This window comes from Pteropus medius, unplaced genomic scaffold, assembly GCF_902729225.1.
Source record: "Pteropus medius unplaced genomic scaffold, Ma_sr-lr_union100, whole genome shotgun sequence".
In the NCBI taxonomy this organism is placed as follows: Eukaryota; Metazoa; Chordata; class Mammalia; order Chiroptera; family Pteropodidae; genus Pteropus; species Pteropus medius.
This window is the reverse complement of record NW_024344370.1, coordinates 1791200-1809126: the sequence shown is the minus strand read 5'-3', so window position 1 is coordinate 1809126 and position 17927 is coordinate 1791200. Positions and strand designations below refer to the sequence as shown.

Sequence of the window (17927 nt, the reverse complement as noted above, 5' to 3'; positions counted from 1 at the left end):
CAGCATTGCTTCTTCCAGCAAGTGGCCGCACTGGGAATTGAACAATGCAAGTCTTGCTGCAGGCCCTGTGCTCCGCCCACCAGTATGGTGGCTACCTTGTTAAGGGGTTTAGTAAATGTTAGTTCTCTTACTTCTACTTTAATAATATGGTTAGTGCATACTTTCTTTTGTTTTACTCATAGTTGGGGAAACAAGTGGAATTCCAAGGTGCATAGGAGATGGGAATGGGAGGATAGAACAGTTCTTCATCCTGCTTCCTGCACACATCGTGGGCATGTGACTTCTGGATGGCCAATCCCATTTTCCTGCCCATTAGAGATTATCCTCAGAAGCTCTGGTTGAGTTTTAAGTCCAGTGAATTGGTTGTGGTAGCCTGCAAGTGGTGATTACTTCAGCCACACTGTCCTACACAGATGACTTCTGTAGCAGGGGTTCGACTGTGCCTTCTTCTCTTTCTCCTATCTCAGCCTCCTCATCTTCTAAAAAATGTCTTTATTGCACACATGAACATAGCTGTTTTTGGTTGTTTGCAACTGACTTAGAAAAAGTAAAATAATTGTGGTTTGTTTATGACTTGTACAGCTGAAACACCCAGATAAAAAAAGCTGTTGAGGAATAATATTCATATAATCATTAATAGGTACCATAGGAATTACATTGATTAAATGGAGGAGAAGACAACACTTACTATTTAACTTAAGAGTTCACATTAATTTAACTTGATTGAAAGTTTAGTGATGGGTCATGGCTGATAGAGAACCAGCCTCAGCACCGTGGTTCTGTGGTTCCTGCACATGGAGGCAGGATGTCCTAGGAGAGTGGTTAGGCTTCTCTGTGTGCACACAGTAGTATCCTTGAAAAGGTTACTGTTTCTAGCATGAACTTCACAACTGAAATGCGCTCTGCTGTGTTCCTCTTCTTTATTAGCTTGTATCAATTACAAAAAAAAATAGATTTTTACCTCTATTCTTTGTGCAATGAGGTAGGACATGTATACATATCTAAATATGAAGAAATGAAAACATTGTAAAGGCTGAGAATGATCTGGCTAGCCCATCTCTTGCTAAGGGTAACTCTAGAAAGAGTGGGTCCACTTTTTCTGCTTTTAACATGATCTGTGACAGACAGTAGAAATTTATGATAGAAAGAGGTATGATACTTTTTGTTTTTTCATTATACCTCCACAGATGACCTGGTGTCCAGGTGGTATACATGGTAAAAAGAGGCAATAGGAAGGAGGGATGAAACTAAGTTAAATACAACTCTTAGTAATTTCCAGATATTTTGCTCAAATCATATCATTTATTCCTTGCACCTCTATGAGGAAAGTTTTATCATTTTCCCCCATGTTACAGACTGAAGCTCATAAATCTAAATTTGAGGATCATAAAGGTAACATGACTTGCCTAAGGTCACAGAGCTCATCTGTGGTAGAGCTAAGATTTTCCAGTTCAGAGCCACTGCTCTAACTACTGCTGCCTGCTCATGGAGTGAAAGAAGACAATTCAGAAGGTGGCCCATTTACCCCGGTGATGACAGCCAATTTTTTTGTCTTCCCATTGTCAACATTTTAGCTTTTACTCTCTGTACAACATATGATTTTGCAGTCTTGTTCTGTTTTACATAATTCTTACATCCGAGATTTAAAAGCTCCATCCTTCAAGGAATAGGACCCAGGTTCTTTACTTTTTGTACCCCTCACCCTACTGTATCTAGCAGGTAAAAGCATCAATAAACATTCACAAATTGGTCAATATCAGGCCTAATTGTGAATTTATTATAGCAAGTCAAAGATATATAAAGGTATAGACAAATCTCACAATGAGGCATTGAAGCTAAAGAAATACATTCCCTTCATCAACTTCCAAAGTTGCCTGTAATGCAGATCAATTAATCTACAATTTCACAATTTTTTCTATGCTTCATCTCTTTTTCTTAACCAGGCAGCTAACTAGCATTGTGGGCAAAGAACATATTAAAGCCAACTGGCCTACTTGGTGATGAAACACAAAGGCTTAACCTGGTTACACCTTTGGGGGAGCTTTTTAGATGTTCATATGCCTGGGCTCCTTCCCCCAGTATTCTGACTTAATTGTCCAGGGGTGGGGCTCAGTCATCAATAGGATTTTAAAACTCCCTAATTGATTTTAATGTGTTGCCTGGTTTGAGAACCACTGACCAAACTGACAGAACATTCCAGAAAAAATAGAAACCTGTGTTTTCTCATTCCTAGTTTTTTGGGATCACAAGCAAGGTTGATAGGGGAGGAAAAAAACAAGGAGGAAAGTGGCAGGACTATGTAACTTGGCATGCCATTGGAATGCAGCAAACTATTAAAAAATATTTGTGAGCCTCAAAATTTTTGTGCACCTATTGACAAAGTGTTTTAAACAACTGTTTCTCCCCTATGCTCAAGTTTAAAGGTCCCCCAAAACTTCAAAAATGTTGTAATATTTGGCAAAGCATTCCAAATAAATGACCCTCAGCTGTGGAATTTGCTCCATCTAGCATAGCAGGCTGCTCTCTTTAGCAGTCAGCCAAACCCAAAATTTGGCAGCTTTTGGAATATGGTGCAAAATAGATTCTTTTTAAACCTGAGAGTCACTGAAGATTTATTTTGCTGGAAAGATATGACTTTTAAAAGTAACAAGTAATTATTGCTCCTGGACCAAGTAGACTCAGAAATCTGCAAGACAGACTATGAAATCAAGGCCACCCGTCTTTCTTCATTCTACTGATGAGTAAATGAAGGCTCAAAAGGATGAAGTTATTTCCTCAAGTCACACCACATAATGGCAGAGCCTGGGCACATCCCGATCTCCTGACTCAGAGGCCAGTTCTCATGTTTGCCCTGCCACAGCCAGAGTCCTCTGGGAATGGCGTAGATGCTTTCTTCTGTGATTCATATTTGATTGTTCACAAATGCAATGTTCTTGTAAATGCTTATAGGTAGGTATATGAACTTCAGTAACTGTAGCAAATGTATGTAAATTACATTGTAATTTTTGGCATGTAATATCCTTTCCATAGTCTCAAATACAAAATCTGATTTTATTATACTCTTGATAATGACAATGAAAGTTTCTAATTCATCTAGAAGAACATATGTGAACCCCTGCATCGAATGCAAATCTACAACAAACTGCTATAAAAAGGTCTTGTCTTTCTCTGTATTTTCTGTCTACTCAACCTACTTTTCACTATATTTTACTGTGACTTAGGGAAAGTACAGAAGCCAGAGGCGAGTGAAAAATGATTCCCAGAAAGGCAGGAAAATTTCTAACATTAAGCTCTATTGAATTCTAGGCAAGGAGTTAGGCCTAGTGAGATAATTTATGACGGTGCTAGCAGACTCATTTAAAAAAAAACAAAAATAACTCATTTAATGATAATTTTGTCTTGGCTCTTCCCATTTCCCCACATTCCGCATGTTATTCCACTTCCTTTCACTCGAACTGAGAATACCATTGAGACACAAAGGGTCAGAGACCTGCTCCTAGAGTTCACTCCTCATCATAAAATATATTTTTCTCCCTTCTGCAGAAAATTGCCTTTCCTTTCACCACACCCAATACATGTTGGCCATTTACCGAAGCATATTACTTATGAGAGATGTTGTTACTGTTTATTAAGGATTTTTTTTTTCCTGAATTTTACACCAAAGATAACATGAATAGAAAGAGAGGAAGGACCCCAGTAGAACTTCCCAAGTCCAGCCTCTGGGCCTTCCCCAAGCCCATGGCTGCTCCGTCACTTCCTTTTTTTACAGCAGGCCTGGTAGGCTGCTTCCCTTTCCCTGAGGTGGCTGCCACTACCTACTCTCTCCTGGAATCCTCTTTTCCAAGAATAGCTGGGGAGTAGGACATAATGCCGCATGCTCCCCTTCTCACTGCCTCCCCTTCCTTGGTATCCTGAAAAAGGCAACATGCTCTCTTATCTGGTTTAACTATTTTGCTATTAGTCATGAGAGAGAAACAGAAGACAACAAAAACATGGAATATACAAAGTTTCCAGAATCTTTCAATGCCATTTCAGCTGTGGTCCCCCGTCCAGAGTTCTGATTTCATTTATGCCTTTTTCACTTATATCTGAGGGTTGGAGGCAAGGTGCTCTCCTTTCTCTATGATGTCTCGTCTCAGGTTTGTTGAGTCTTTACTGTAAATATTTAACATCTAGACAGCTTAGGAATAACATGTAGAAGAAAAAAATATTACCAAGTAAATTTGAGAATTTAAAAGAGAAATGCTCTCAGTTCCCTTTGCTTCATCTCTCTAGAAAGTAATGAAAGAGCAACGTGGGCTGGAATTAATCATTATATTAAGATCTGGTAGCACCTCCTCAGTGAAGCCACGTTAAGAGCATCCCATGAACTCCCATATTCCCACACATTTCTTCTTCCTGCAGCTATGAACTCCCATATTTCCACATATTTCTTTTTCCTGCAGCTTCTTCCTGTGCTATGATTGCATGTTTGCTGTCTGTTCCACATCCTAGACTGAGTTTCCCTGGAAGGAAGTGACTGCGACCTTCTCTATTCACCTCACGTTACTGGAGGCTAGCAGAGTGCCTGGCACATAGTAGGTACTTAACAAATGGTTGTCAGAAGAATGCAGTGGTTCTCAGAGGAAGAAAAGCAGGAGGCAGAGTCTTTCTCTAGCCAGAGATAAATACTACAAGGAATAGACAACCAGACTTCAAAGCTGGGTTTGGGTCTCTGTGATGCTGCTGAGAGAGAAACTGTCTTGCCCCAAGATGAAGAATTATTTGATAAATAAGGAGGATTTAAGGCATTTTAAAATCCTACCTTGTTCCTTATTTCCCTAGACCAATCACCTCCCAATATACATTGAACAAGAAAATGGGTAAGAAATTGGAATGGGATGGATCAAACAGGAATGCAGATTTATGAAAAACTCTCATTTGTGTGACTTTGAGCAAGTTACCAACCCTCTCTGGGCCCCAGTTTACATCTGTATCATGAAATGAGTAGATTAGACAATATATAAGCTTCCTTATAGCATTATGATTCTAAATGATTCAAATGTGGTGCAATGCATTTTCAATTTTCCTCCCTTCCACCTCATACAAAACAAAACAGAACAAACAAACCAACAAAACACCCTGACCTCTACCACTGTCAACAATATACTTGGAAAGGAAGAAAAACTATAAATTATGGACACAGGATCAATGAGCTGAAACAAAAGATTAAAATATGTTTCATATCTAGAGAGCAATTTTTCATAATGGTGTTAAACAAAAAGTTCTAGTCAATGTTTACACTAGGACATGATGAAAAATTCCAGACATAAAACTTCTGCAACTTAGACTTGAACTCAGAGGACCTCCCAATTTTGAATAAATTTTACAACTAAAATCTATTGGGATTTTTTTTTTTCCTTAAGAAGAATTCATCTTTCAGTAATGATTTGTTTTCTTATTGAGACTATCTCTGGCTATCTGGAACTGTCATTCTAGGTATGACAGCTGAAGATTTACTTATATACCATTCTCTTTTAATGATTTTGGAGGAAAACCATTTTTGAAGGACATTATATTTCCTTGACTTATTTATCGGAAGGCACTGCATGTAATTCAATCTATTCCTCAATATGAACAGCAGCTACTATAACACAGTGAAGTCGTCAGGCCCCAGAGAAACACTTGAAGCCCTGACTTTTTCTTTTGATGGTGCTTCAGGATCCACCTGAGCTGTCAGCTATCACTTCTCATTACCGTCACCTCCCTGTCGGCTTGGTCTCTTGTCATCTCTCTGATATCTAATTTGCTAACTAAAGGTAGGGAAAAATGTCTTAATTCATCATTGCATACCCAAAGGTAGCATATTTCCTGCTACTTAAAGTGCTTAGTAAATAAATGTTAGTTGAAATAATGCATGAATTAACATAGTAGGTTAAACAAATTTTTTTAGAAACAAGTTTGCTAAAACCAGGTGTGAAATAATAATAAACAGATGGATGCTGAGTAAAGGCTTGAGGGGCTTGGTTTAATACATAGATTTGCAAGAGTTTCTGTACAATTTCTAATTCTCAACTATATTCTAGATAGATTAGACTGCCATAGGATTGAGTTCTGACCTTTCATGAGATAAAAAAAATAACACTGGTAGATTAATAAAAGACATACAGAATTATTGCATAAACTATGGGTGATTATAAAAATTGTGTTAGCAAATAATTTTTCTATTTCTAGGCACTTTTGATCTAGTTCAAAAATAAAACTGATGGATGGATTGGCGTGCTTACATTTTTAAGAAAGCTGCTTGAGTGGGTACCTCATTATGCCTACTAGCTATGTGATTTTGGACAAATTTAACCTCTTTTAATTTCAGTTTTCTTATCTGAAAATAGTAATGACAAAACCTTTCACACAGGGCTCTTCAACAAATTAAATAATTCATTTTAAAGCACTCACCATATGCCTGGGCCTTAAGAAACATGTAGTTTTTTTTTTTCTTGTAACATGCTGTCCATTCCTGGAGTTGGGACAGTGGTTCCAACCCTGTGCATGGCCAGGCAATGTGGCTGTTGACATTTCTCTCTTGTATTTGTTGCCTGGCAGATATTGCCATGACTCAGAATTAGGTGTTGGGAACAAAATGTGGCATCCTTACTTAAAATACGCTCTAAGTCTTCTAAGTCTCCTACGCTAAACAGGCATTTCCATTACACTAGCATTCTAAAGAATCAGATTTCAATGTGGGCAATGTTAAGGGAGGAAGGAAAAGGGACTTAAAAGAAGACTGGTAATTCAAGTCCCCACAATTCATCATTACTGTCACAATCCTTAGCAACTGGCATCTGGAAATATAAAACTTTCCCATATTGCTGTCAATTCTTATAGAATTAAAATATTCAATATCAAAAACAAAATGAAAGCCTCAAATTTGTATGCAACTAAAGTATTACACACAAACGTGGATTTTACTTGAGGGAACACATTAATTTCCCCTCAATTTAAAAAAAACAAATTCATGATATCCCAGTTTCTTTCTCAGTGTTATTTATCACAATAGAATATACTAATATGTTTCCTCATGTAGAGAAATTAAATACTACAAAATAAATGGGTTATCTTATGAATAATTATACTTGTAAATTTATAAAGAATACTCTAAAATAGGAGCGAGGAAACAGACGGTAATACTGCGTCAAACACTCCCTAAAAATGAATTCTTGCTATATAAAGAAAAACAATGAGATTTTATCATCCTCCACTTTAGCTTAACAAATAACTTTTGCCAATGTTTTCTCAGTCTTTCTAATCTATCTTCTTATCAAACTGGCCAATTTCTTTTTCATTTGTAGTGAAGTTTTATCTGCTATTTGATGATTATGTTAGGGATCTAATACCTCAGATTGTTCTTGCTAAATTCCAAGACCATTACTATAGATCTTAGCTTTTAACCTCTTAATTAGCTGCATTGTTGACTTTTGAATCTTTTCCAAATAAGGCATCCTCGATAAACAAAAATATACTTGTATCTCAACTCCTTTAGAAACCATTTTGGCTTTTCAGTAACACTTTCACACTAAACTTCTCAATTGACAATTTATCAGCAACCCACAGAAAACATTAAGAAAATCTTCAATAGCCCTTTTCTAAAATATTGAATCTTCCAGAATACATGAACTGAATCATAGCCCAAGGCTTAAACATACATCAATATGAAGAAAAGCATTTTATTCAGAGTTTTAAAAACTATCTGAAACCGTAATTCTTTTTTTAGCTGCACTTCACTGCTTGGGAACTCATTTAATGAAAAACAAATATCAACAAAATTATGGCTGATCAAAATCAATTTTTAAAACAAATATAAATAAAACTTCGTAAAATTTATGTCACAATTCTGACAGCTGTGGTTCTGCAGGGAGTAAAAGAGGAAGTGGTGAGGAAATCAGAGATAAGGACAGCGAGCACAAGGACTAAGGGTCCAATGCCAGTAACCCTTTGGCCTGAATAAGAAAGATAGAGCTTGCTAATAATTCCAGTACTATGGGAATCTTGAAACTGTCTCCTAACAAATTCGAATGCCATTTCTAAAATATCTTTTTTTTTTATAAAACTGGAACTTTTCATATACTCAATTTGTAAATGTACATGTATATTAAGACCCACTTAAAAACCATATAGAAAGTAATTTTGCTTTTGCCCTCAAAACTTAGAAATTTTTTATCTTAAGAACTTTTAAAAATTCAATTTCTATGAAATCAATACTTTAACTATTCTACACGCATCTCTGGTATGCTATAGAGATCTGTAGAAGAAAAAGTAATTATCCAGCCACATCAATTGTTGAAATAAATACCTCTGCTTTAAATGATTATAGTACAGATAATGGAGTCAAGTAGCATTTAAAGAGATTAAATATTGCTGTTTCCCTATGCTCCTGTGCCTGGCTCTCTTTTTTTCTTTTACTAATTCTTGCTAGGTCATTTTTCTTCTATGATTTCAGGGCCACTTATACGCTGAAATGTCTTGTATCATTATCTCAGACACTTGCTTCTTCCTGAACTTTAGATCTGCATGCACGATTGCCTAGGGGATCTTCTAATATAGATTCATTTATTTGGTCATTCATTTAGTCAAATTTTTTTGAGTATCCACCCTGTGCCATTAATTGTTCTTAGTGTTACAGAGTGGACCATGAACCTAACAGACCATAATATCCACTCTCATGGAGCTTCCCTTTTAGACAAATGATAAGCCAAACTACTAAGTGAAATTTACATTACAGGTTAAAAAAAAGACAAGGACTGGGAAAAGAATCTTGGAGAAGGTACATTTTTTTAAAAAGGCTGGTTTAGGAAGACCTCACTGAAAAGGCAACATTTGAGCAAAAATCTGAAGGGACTAAGGAAGTAAGTATACAAAAACTTGGTAAAAAAAAGCATGCCAGCCAAATGTTCTATGGATGCTTTAAACCAAAGATTCAAAATTAAACTTTTTCCTTGTAAGATGGCTTCTCTTTCAATACTTCCTGTTTCCTGAATCATGCCATCAAGAAAAAAATCTGAGATTTATTTACCCGTAGGCTCTGCTCTTTCCATAACTCTGAATGACAATCAGCAGCTCAAATCCTTTTGATTCTACCTCCTAATATCCTATTGACTTCATTCCTATTGCAAGAAATAGTGTTACTGCCTTTGTTTAGGCTTTGGATTTTGTTTTGGGCTTTGTTTTAGGCATTGTTTTTCCCTTGGATTTTCCTAGTATGCATTCTCTTAACCAGTGTTATTGGCTGCAATTTTGCCTCCTCCAACCCATCCTTGATGCTGCTAAACAATGATATTTGTGAAATGCAGTTTATCATGCCATTCTCTTGTTTAAACTTTTCAGTAGTTTCTCATTATGGGTTTCTGATACTCATACTTTTTATTGTGGTATGAGGGTCTAATGTGATTAGCACACTCACTCTGCCTTCCTCTTCTTCCAGATAATCTCTCCAGGTTATCACCATTTTGGGTAAATTTACTGGCTCTCGATAAAAGTTCCTCTCAAAAGTGATTCCTTACAACACTGCCCTCTTAAATACTTCTACAGCTACTTTGTAACAGTTATTCGTTTACATGTTTTGTCTTTCCAAAACTCAGCTCGGTGCTTGGTTCAAAGTAGGTACTAAAAAAAATGAATGGATAAAATTAAATGTATTACCCTTTTTGACTGGTGTAATATAAATACAGACACCCCATATCTAAGCTCCAGCCACAGGCTAAAGGGTTCTTCATTCCTCAAACCCTCAGAATCATCTTAGAAACTCCTGTTCGACATGCAATTCAACGTATTTTGACACCGAACACAGATAGCCAGTCTTTTTTGCTTGGAAAACCATCTGATTTTGAGGTTGAAAGAACTGGTCCCATGTTTTAGAAAAGGAAATTAGTGACAGAAAGAAGAGATAATGGAAAATTAGCTTTACAAAGCTACTCCAGTGGCATCTAGGAAGAAAGAGACCCAACTTGTATTTAAGGAAGAAATTAACAACCAGACATAAAAATTGCAAAATATTTAACATAAATGGGGGACCAGGAATAGCCCAATGTAATTTAGTATTATATCCAGAGTAAAATGAAACAATTTGCAAGCTTCTCATATTGATCCTAGTGGGGGTGACAAATTGTTTACAAGTACCTAATGGTAAATGGAAATTTACAGTACACTGCATTGAGAGGTATGCTACTAGTAGTGTTCCCATGTTACCACATAGTCTTAGTTGGAATTAGACTACTATGTATGATTTCCAGTTTTATGCCTCATTTTGCTATTTAGAGAATAGTAAAAAAATAATTAGAACTTTTTATTTTATATGCTATCATTATTTTGATATTTCTACCTATGCATCTAGGAAGATTTGTATTCTTAATAATGGTATAAAATGTAACTTTTTTAAAATAGGAATTCTTAAAGATATTTTAAATACTTTATAGGTACAAAAACATTTTCATTTAGAGAAGTTTTATAGATAATTAAACTGAATATTGGCCAATTAATTCTCTTGAAAGAACTTAAAACTCAAATCTTTTTCTCTATGGCTGGCGACCTCAGCCAGAGATTTCTTAGAATATAAAGAATAAGCTATTGCCTATGTTTATCAGATTTTATTATGCACAACAATCAATTGGAGATGTCCTTAAAATAGACTGCATGCAACTCAGTAGGTCTAGGGTAGAGACCTGGATTCTAGTTTCTAACAATCTCTCAGGGGTTGCTGCTGGTCTATACTTTTGAATAGTAAGGCCTGAATCAGTGGTTCTCAGCTTTGATGCCTATTGTGATCACATGGCGAACTTTAAAAAAAAAACAGCATTTCTAGGAGTGAAAGGTTAATAATCTGAGGTCCAATTTGGGTATTGAGTTTTAAAAACTCCTGAACAGCTAAATTTGAGAACCTATGGCCTAAAATGGATTGGTTAGATTTATTGGTAGGTTTTACTTCTCCTGGATTCTATTACCATAGATAACGGAGCTAAGAATAATCAGTACTTCATTGATTATGAGTAACAGATGCCCCAAATTTCCAAATTCTTACTGAGAATATGATTCATTATCAATCAGGTTTTAAAATTAAGATTCTTAGTGGCTTCATTTATATACTCCTACCAAATTATTTAATAACATACTTTTAACAATATTTTAAAGTTGAATATTCATGGCATTATAATGAAATGACAATCTGGATTATTTTTAGATTAGGATGTAGCTATGTAACATATGATTTTAAAGAATGTGAAGGTGTCTATTCACAATTACGAATAAAAAGGTTCAGCTTAGTTAGGAAGTTTATAAAAAATAATCACCAAATCTGGCACTCACACCAGCAGAAAGACCTAGACTCAAACAGTACAATCAAAAGTTTACTTAGTATCCCTATTTAAAGAAAGTACCACTGACCCTAGAGTTACAAATGTAATTATCTTTCTTCACAAGGCCTCTCTAATTATGTTGCTAGGTTGAGGTTTGTAAAAGGTCAAGATGCAATTCTATTCCAACGCTCCCTTCTTAACAGTTAGAAATGCACATTAAAAAAACTTTATAATAAAGAGAATATTTCAAACACTCAAGTATTTGCAGAAATTTCCTAATTATAGTAAAGAGTAATGAGTACAAATCAGCTGCCACATACTATATAAGTTCTCAAACTTTCTGAACAGGTTTTCTTACCCCTAAAATAAGGTATAGAGAAAGTCCAATAAAAATGTGAAAGCATATACAAACATAACATTAAGTATAACTCTGACAAGCTAAAAAATATATAGTGGAGCAGTGCAAATAAATGGAGTCCAGACAGGGGACTACTTCCAGCTTTGTCACTAATTAGCCACATAACAGCAAATCACATACCTGAGTCTCATTTTAAAAATAAAGATGCCTCAAATTGATTATTTTTGAGACACTCTAGCAGATCAAAGCTCTATGATCTAAAAAGTGATTCAGTGATCCTCTGAAGCAAATGATTAATTCTAACAAAAAGAAGCTCGAGAGTTTATTTTTAACATGATTATTTGAACAAGTTATAAAAATACCATTTAGTTTTAAATACCATTTTAAACTTGTCTTCAAGAAAAGTCTACTACCTGAAACTAACATAAGACTGTCAACTCTAATTAAAAAAAAAAAAGAGTAGATTAGGATATAGACATGCACAAGATGAAATATAATGTTAAGACAAAGAAGGAAGATAGCCATCTACAAGGCAAGGAGAGAGGCCTCAGAATAAGCTAACCCTAGCAACACCTTGACCTTGGACTTCTAGCCTCCAGGCTGTGAGAAAATAAATGACTGTCGTTTAAGCCAAAAAAAAAAAAAAAATCTACTAATTATTTGACTATTATTTAAAATAGCAAATAAACTTAAAAATTAAAAAAAATGAAGTGTAAAGGAAGCGGAGAGAAAAAGGATTAAACACTGTAAGGATACAATGCAGAATTAAATAAACAATGTAAACTGAGGATAATGAAATATTAAAAATCTTTTCCTAAGGAAAACTATTTCAAAGCATGAAGTATGAGATCTTATGATTCCAAAGAATATATAGGCATTCTTATTAAATAAAATGTTTCTCAGTAATGCAAATAACTCATAATTCCTATATAACATTATCCTAATAAAAATGGTAGTACTTAAAGATTATTTCCTTTCAATTTATTGTTTAGTTTTAAATATATGTCCTGACAATTGTAAAATATCTAGTGTGACCAAATGCATGAGAAGTCCCTGTAAGAATCATAAAGTGCCATTCTTGCAGCTTCCTCTCACAAGGATGCTGAGAAAATGTAACAGTGAAAGAGACACAAGGTTGTCTCAATTATAAGTTCCAATCATTAATCTTCTTCAGAACTGGAATCATCTTCTTGGTCAGAGAGTTCAGGAACAGGGAAGCGGAGAATGGCAGCTACTCCAGTCAATTGGCTGAGCTGTTCCCCAGAAACATGAAGACTAGAGAATATCCTAACAGTGCCTGCATTCTCTTTCACACTGTCCACCAGCCTCACGTACCGGCTCCGTGTGGCTACATCCTGGTGCCTGAAGAGCTCATCGCTGATGAGCAATGTGTCAATTGCCATGGCCTCATTGGCCTTCTCCACTTGCTTGAGTCCATAAAAAGCTCGGTCAGGTTCATGTTGTAACATTTTATAAAAGTCATCCAACGCTTTCACTTCCCCAGCAGCTTTAGTGTCTGAAAGGCGGCTAGCTATAGTAGGGTCACAAAGGGCCTCTTTCAGGGAATACTTGTGTCCAGAGGAGGCATGTACCTAGAATCACAATTATAAAAATTAGACAAAAGAATCTCTTAGTGAACCCATATATCAACTCACAATGACCTAATGCCAGAAGCACTAATGGGTCTTTACATGTTTAAGGACTTAAGCAAAGTTTACCATATAAACTTGCTAGCTATTTAACAGGTCTTTTCATTATTTCACAATCCCAGTTAAATACTTTCTCCTTTTCTACTTTTCCCAATTCTAAAACTTAAGGAATAGTTTACACAAATCCCTCTGCCCATTCTTAATTATCCCTGGATAAGACTGTTTTACCTGAAGGAATTTGGACCGGTTTTCCAGGAGCACTTTATTGTCAGTCTTCACTGCTTGTTGAAACATGTAGTCGCAGAACTGCTCCCTCACAAATCCTGGGCTGGCCACCAGGACGCACTTTACAACATCAAAGTGTATGTGGCGCTGGATGGCCTGGACCACCTGTTCATAGAACCGCTCCAAGGCCCGGTCGTGTTGTGAGCAGTTCCCTTTCCGTTTCCTGGGGATGTTCACCTCCACCTTGGCCCGAGTGAGGGTCATGCTGGGAGTGACTAAGCAGATATGAGCGAGGCCTTCCTGCATGACCACAGCTGCCACATCAGCGCTCCAGGCTGGGTCACAGGCCTGCTCGATGCGCTCCAGAACCACACTGTCCCACTGTTTCTTGGCCAGGGTGAACTGACGGTTCGGCTCCAGCTCGATGGTGTGGTAAGCCCCCATCTTGACATACTCATTTTCTTGGATGTTGGTCCCCTTAACTCGCAGCTGGCAGGCTTGAGAGTCGAAGTCGATGGCCTCCACGCAGAGAGTGAGGGTAGTGCGGACCCGATTGCTCCCGACGCTTCCCGTGGAGGACTCAGTCTGTACCTTACGGATGGTGGAGGCGCGCAAGCTGTCGCCCACCTGCACTAGATTGTAGGTGTGCCACATGTCCTCAGGTTCTTCGGGGACTAGGGTCACCTGGCCCGCATTGTCTTTTTCAATGTCCTTCCTCACCAGCTTCATGATCTTGGCAGGGGCTCACTGCCAGAACAGGAGGGACCGAGGGGTTCCCGACCGGGAGAGGGGCAAGGAGGGGACAGGGAGTCTAGGCAGGGAAGGGGGCGGGGACTGCCTTTGAGGTTCCTATAGCCCCTTGCCCGGCGGGAAGGAGACACTTTAGCTCCGACTCTAGCGGACGAGGGGAACACTTACTCTAGTCTTTCCTTTCTTAGTCCAGGGTGCGCGGAGCCACAGCAGCGCAAGGGACACCTTAGGGAACATAGATTCCTCCGCTGTTGCAGCAGCCACCACCAACCAAGTGGCTGATGCAATGAGGGCGCATGCGTAGCCCGCGTCCCGCCTCCCGGAGCACGTTGTACGTCCCGACAGCGGAGGCGGGGCCGAAGCTTGCGCGTGCGCAGCGGCACTAAGCGTGGACGAATGAGTCTTCTAAAGGAAGTTCGTGATATCCTTCGTGGAGAGTCTTTTATTTTAATGCCGAACTTGGACTTCCTAAGTTTTTACTTCCCTACCCGTTTGTGAAGAATCTGGGGACTATGTGAGTGAAAATGTATATATTTTTTAAGCTGCGAGCAGTTGCCACTCTACACCTTCTCCCTTCGGGTAAATCCAATTTCAAAACTTATGTAAAAGTAGCTCTCAGAAGAGCAGACTTGGTACCACAGTTCCAAAACATACTCAGCTTTACTCTTGCTTTATGCACACTCAGACGCCACACGCCTTTTGGAGCTTGTATTTCCAGAACCGGTTTCTAACAACGACCGGTCCGGGTCAGTCTGGGCTTTCAGCAACGCGCTCAGCTGTTTTTTTTTTTTTTGAGCTTAGTTACCGTGCCTGCGGGATCTGATTAAGCCAGATGTTAAAGCACTGCTCCCAGAGAGAGAAGAAACCATCTGTGGAATTTACCCCTGGGTGGACCTCTCAGTTGCCTTCCCTGATGTCCTGGGAATCCCAGAATCTAAAATTGGCAGTCTCAGCTTTCCGCAGCTCAGTAGCTGGTGAAATGTTTAGATTGGGGGTTGGGTTGCAATAGGTTAGGGCGGGCTATTCACTGCCAAAGCTGAGAGCTGGAGATGTGGAAAGTGGGGGGAAACTTCTACTAGGACCGACTCCACTGGATAGTTACAGAATTAATTTTAAAGAAAATCCTTAAATGGCTTAACATTTCGGGGAGGGGGGAATTTGAGGAGTGGGGATTGCCTCTTTAAAAGACCAATGAGTAGAAAAAGCCCACTAAAGTTTTCTTAAGAGTTAAGATGGAGTGGAGGGGAGAGAGGTCCTACGCACATATCTTACCACCCTGAACTGGTGAGACCAGGGTAAAGGGAAGAATCCGACTTTGGCACAAATCTTGATACTCAAGTCTTAATTATCAGAGACTGTCAGGGGACACAAAGGTTCCCTCTAAAGATAGAGTGCAGATTAGAACTGTTTTTGTTTTGTGGCCTCTCTAACTCCCTCTCTCTCCTCACTTTTTCCCTCTTCCTCCCTCACTTTCCTATCATAGAGTTTGATACAAAGTCCGTAATTCAGATTGCCGCCTTCTCCTTCCACTTCCATGAGGATTCAACAGTTTTTCACTGAGCAAGGAACTGATCACACTGAAGTGTGAAGATGGCTTGCCTCTCCAAAGGACAATGTATGTTTTTGAAAGATGCTTGTTAACCTAGAAGAATTCCTAACTGGACGAGAAGGGAGAGAGGAAGAGGAGGAGGGCGATAGAGGAGATACTTTAAGGTTCTCCTTGATCACAATTCACTCCTCTCCAAAGTTGGCCAAGGATTAAAAACCACAGAATCACAGTGGCGGGCACATAGTAGAATCTTAATAAAAGTTAGTTTTTTATTGAAGAGATATCATTTATTGAATATTCACCAGGTACTTTCCTATGCTCTTTCTAAAGTCAATATTCTCATTTTATAGATTTTAAAAAATGAACTACAGAGAAGAAATGTATTTAAAAATCACATAATTAACATTAAAAATCAGACCTGTGTAACTCCACAGACTCTCTCCTCTTTCCACTACTGCAATGCTACGTTATGGATGCTTGAAATCATCTCTGCAACCACAAATTATGTGCTGTTATCCACTGCCACTTCCCTTTAACGTTCACCTTCACTGGTTGAACAAAGATTCGACAGCTCAGAACCAACACAGAGGATTCGAAAAGCACCATTCCCTTTCTTGCTCTTTTATCACTTTTTAAAAATCTTTATATTCTTCTTTTCAACATAGTTTTCCTTTTTCTTAGCCTAGCTCGCCATTGTAATCCTTGAGAAAGACCCAATATTCTACTTTAGAAAAATACACATATATTTCTACGTTTAAAACCTGTGGAAAACACATTGACTGTTAATTCTGTGGTTCTTTTTTAAAAATTTAAATTATGAAGCAAACTGCTTTGGGTTGTCTTTTTAAACATAAATATGCTTCAGCGATTGAACATACTTCTGGCATTCAAGGCCTGCATGATCTGGCTTTACAAGCTTTATTTCCCATACATCCTGGGAACTTTCTACTTTGCTGCCTTAACTCATGCTGTTTTCTCTATTTAAAATGTCACTTTCTCTCACTCTTGCTTCCATAAAACCTATTATCTTTAAGGACCAGTTTAAATGTTCTTTCACCTTCGAAACCATGCATTATATTAATTGGAATACATATCTTTCCTTTCTTATTGAACTCTGAGCGGATTCGTCTCCCCACTGACCCTTGACAAGTTCCTTGAACATAGTAGGCACTCATATATTGATGATAAGCTGAGTGGGTCAGATTTAAAGTGTGGCAGCTGTATTATCACAGTTCTTAAGGTACCGATATTGTTATCGACTGTAGTTCACTTAATAATTTAAAAGTAATTCCTCTTATTTTAAAACTGCTATAGCTATAGTAGTTACATAGCATAGCACCATATGGTATTTTAATTCTTTACCAAAATAAGCAAAATCATGAAGAAACCATGACTTCGCTCTGTTGCTTTAAATTCTAATGTTATATTTATTTGTTCCTTGAAAATAGAAACCTTTATATCAGTTACTTTATATTGACTTTTTCCTATAACATTCATATTTCTCTGCAGAAGAAAAAAAAATTAGTTATTAATTCCAAAAGCTTTCACTTATTGTTTTTGATATACCTCTAGTGTGTCAAAAAAGAGAATTGGGCTAGAAGTCAAGCATCCTGGATTGCAATTCTTAACTCTGTCAGCTGTTTTTACTGTAGCTTTTGGCAGTACTCAGTCTTTTTGAAACTCAGTTTCTGTTACTTAAGAATTGAGGGAATTGAATTCAATAATTAAAATTGTTTTAATTGTAAACATTATGCTGCATCAGTATTTTAAAAATTAAAACAATATCCGTAATCTCACACTGACATTTATTTTCAATTTTACATATTATCTTTTGAATTTTATTCTTTCTAAAGCCCATTTTAGTGGTAAAAGATCAATACTAAGTGTAATATTTGCACATCAAGAGTTGGCAGACCTGAGTTACAGTCTTTCCTAGCTGGATTCTAGCAACCTTACATAAGTTTCCCTAATCTCTAACCTCAAGTTTTTCATTCTAAATTGTAATAAGATTATCTGTCCTGCCTTTATTATTATACCTGCCTTTCTTATTTGGCATCCCTTATGAGTTTCTA

At 37.5% G+C, this 17927-nt stretch overlaps 2 protein-coding genes and 1 long non-coding RNA gene across 3 annotated transcripts in view; 1 reads left to right on the top strand and 2 right to left on the bottom strand.

The window, feature by feature from the left end:
• Nucleotides 1–17927, bottom strand: part of ITGA1 (integrin subunit alpha 1) — a 155864-nt gene that overhangs the window by 130985 nt on the left and 6952 nt on the right. The gene's annotated exons all lie outside the window — the stretch shown is intronic.
• On the bottom strand, nucleotides 12642–14577 carry PELO (pelota mRNA surveillance and ribosome rescue factor). Its single transcript, XM_039869917.1, has 2 exons — nucleotides 13560–14577; nucleotides 12642–13274 (listed from the first exon to the last, which is right to left on the bottom strand). The coding sequence occupies exons 1-2, from the start codon at nucleotides 14283–14285 to the stop codon at nucleotides 12843–12845; spliced, it is 1158 nt and encodes a 385-aa protein (XP_039725851.1). The 5' UTR covers nucleotides 14286–14577; the 3' UTR covers nucleotides 12642–12842.
• LOC120608164 (uncharacterized) lies at nucleotides 14679–16136 on the top strand. The gene is made up of 2 exons (XR_005654316.1): nucleotides 14679–14820; nucleotides 15790–16136. It is a non-coding gene; the product is annotated as an uncharacterized LOC120608164 (long non-coding RNA).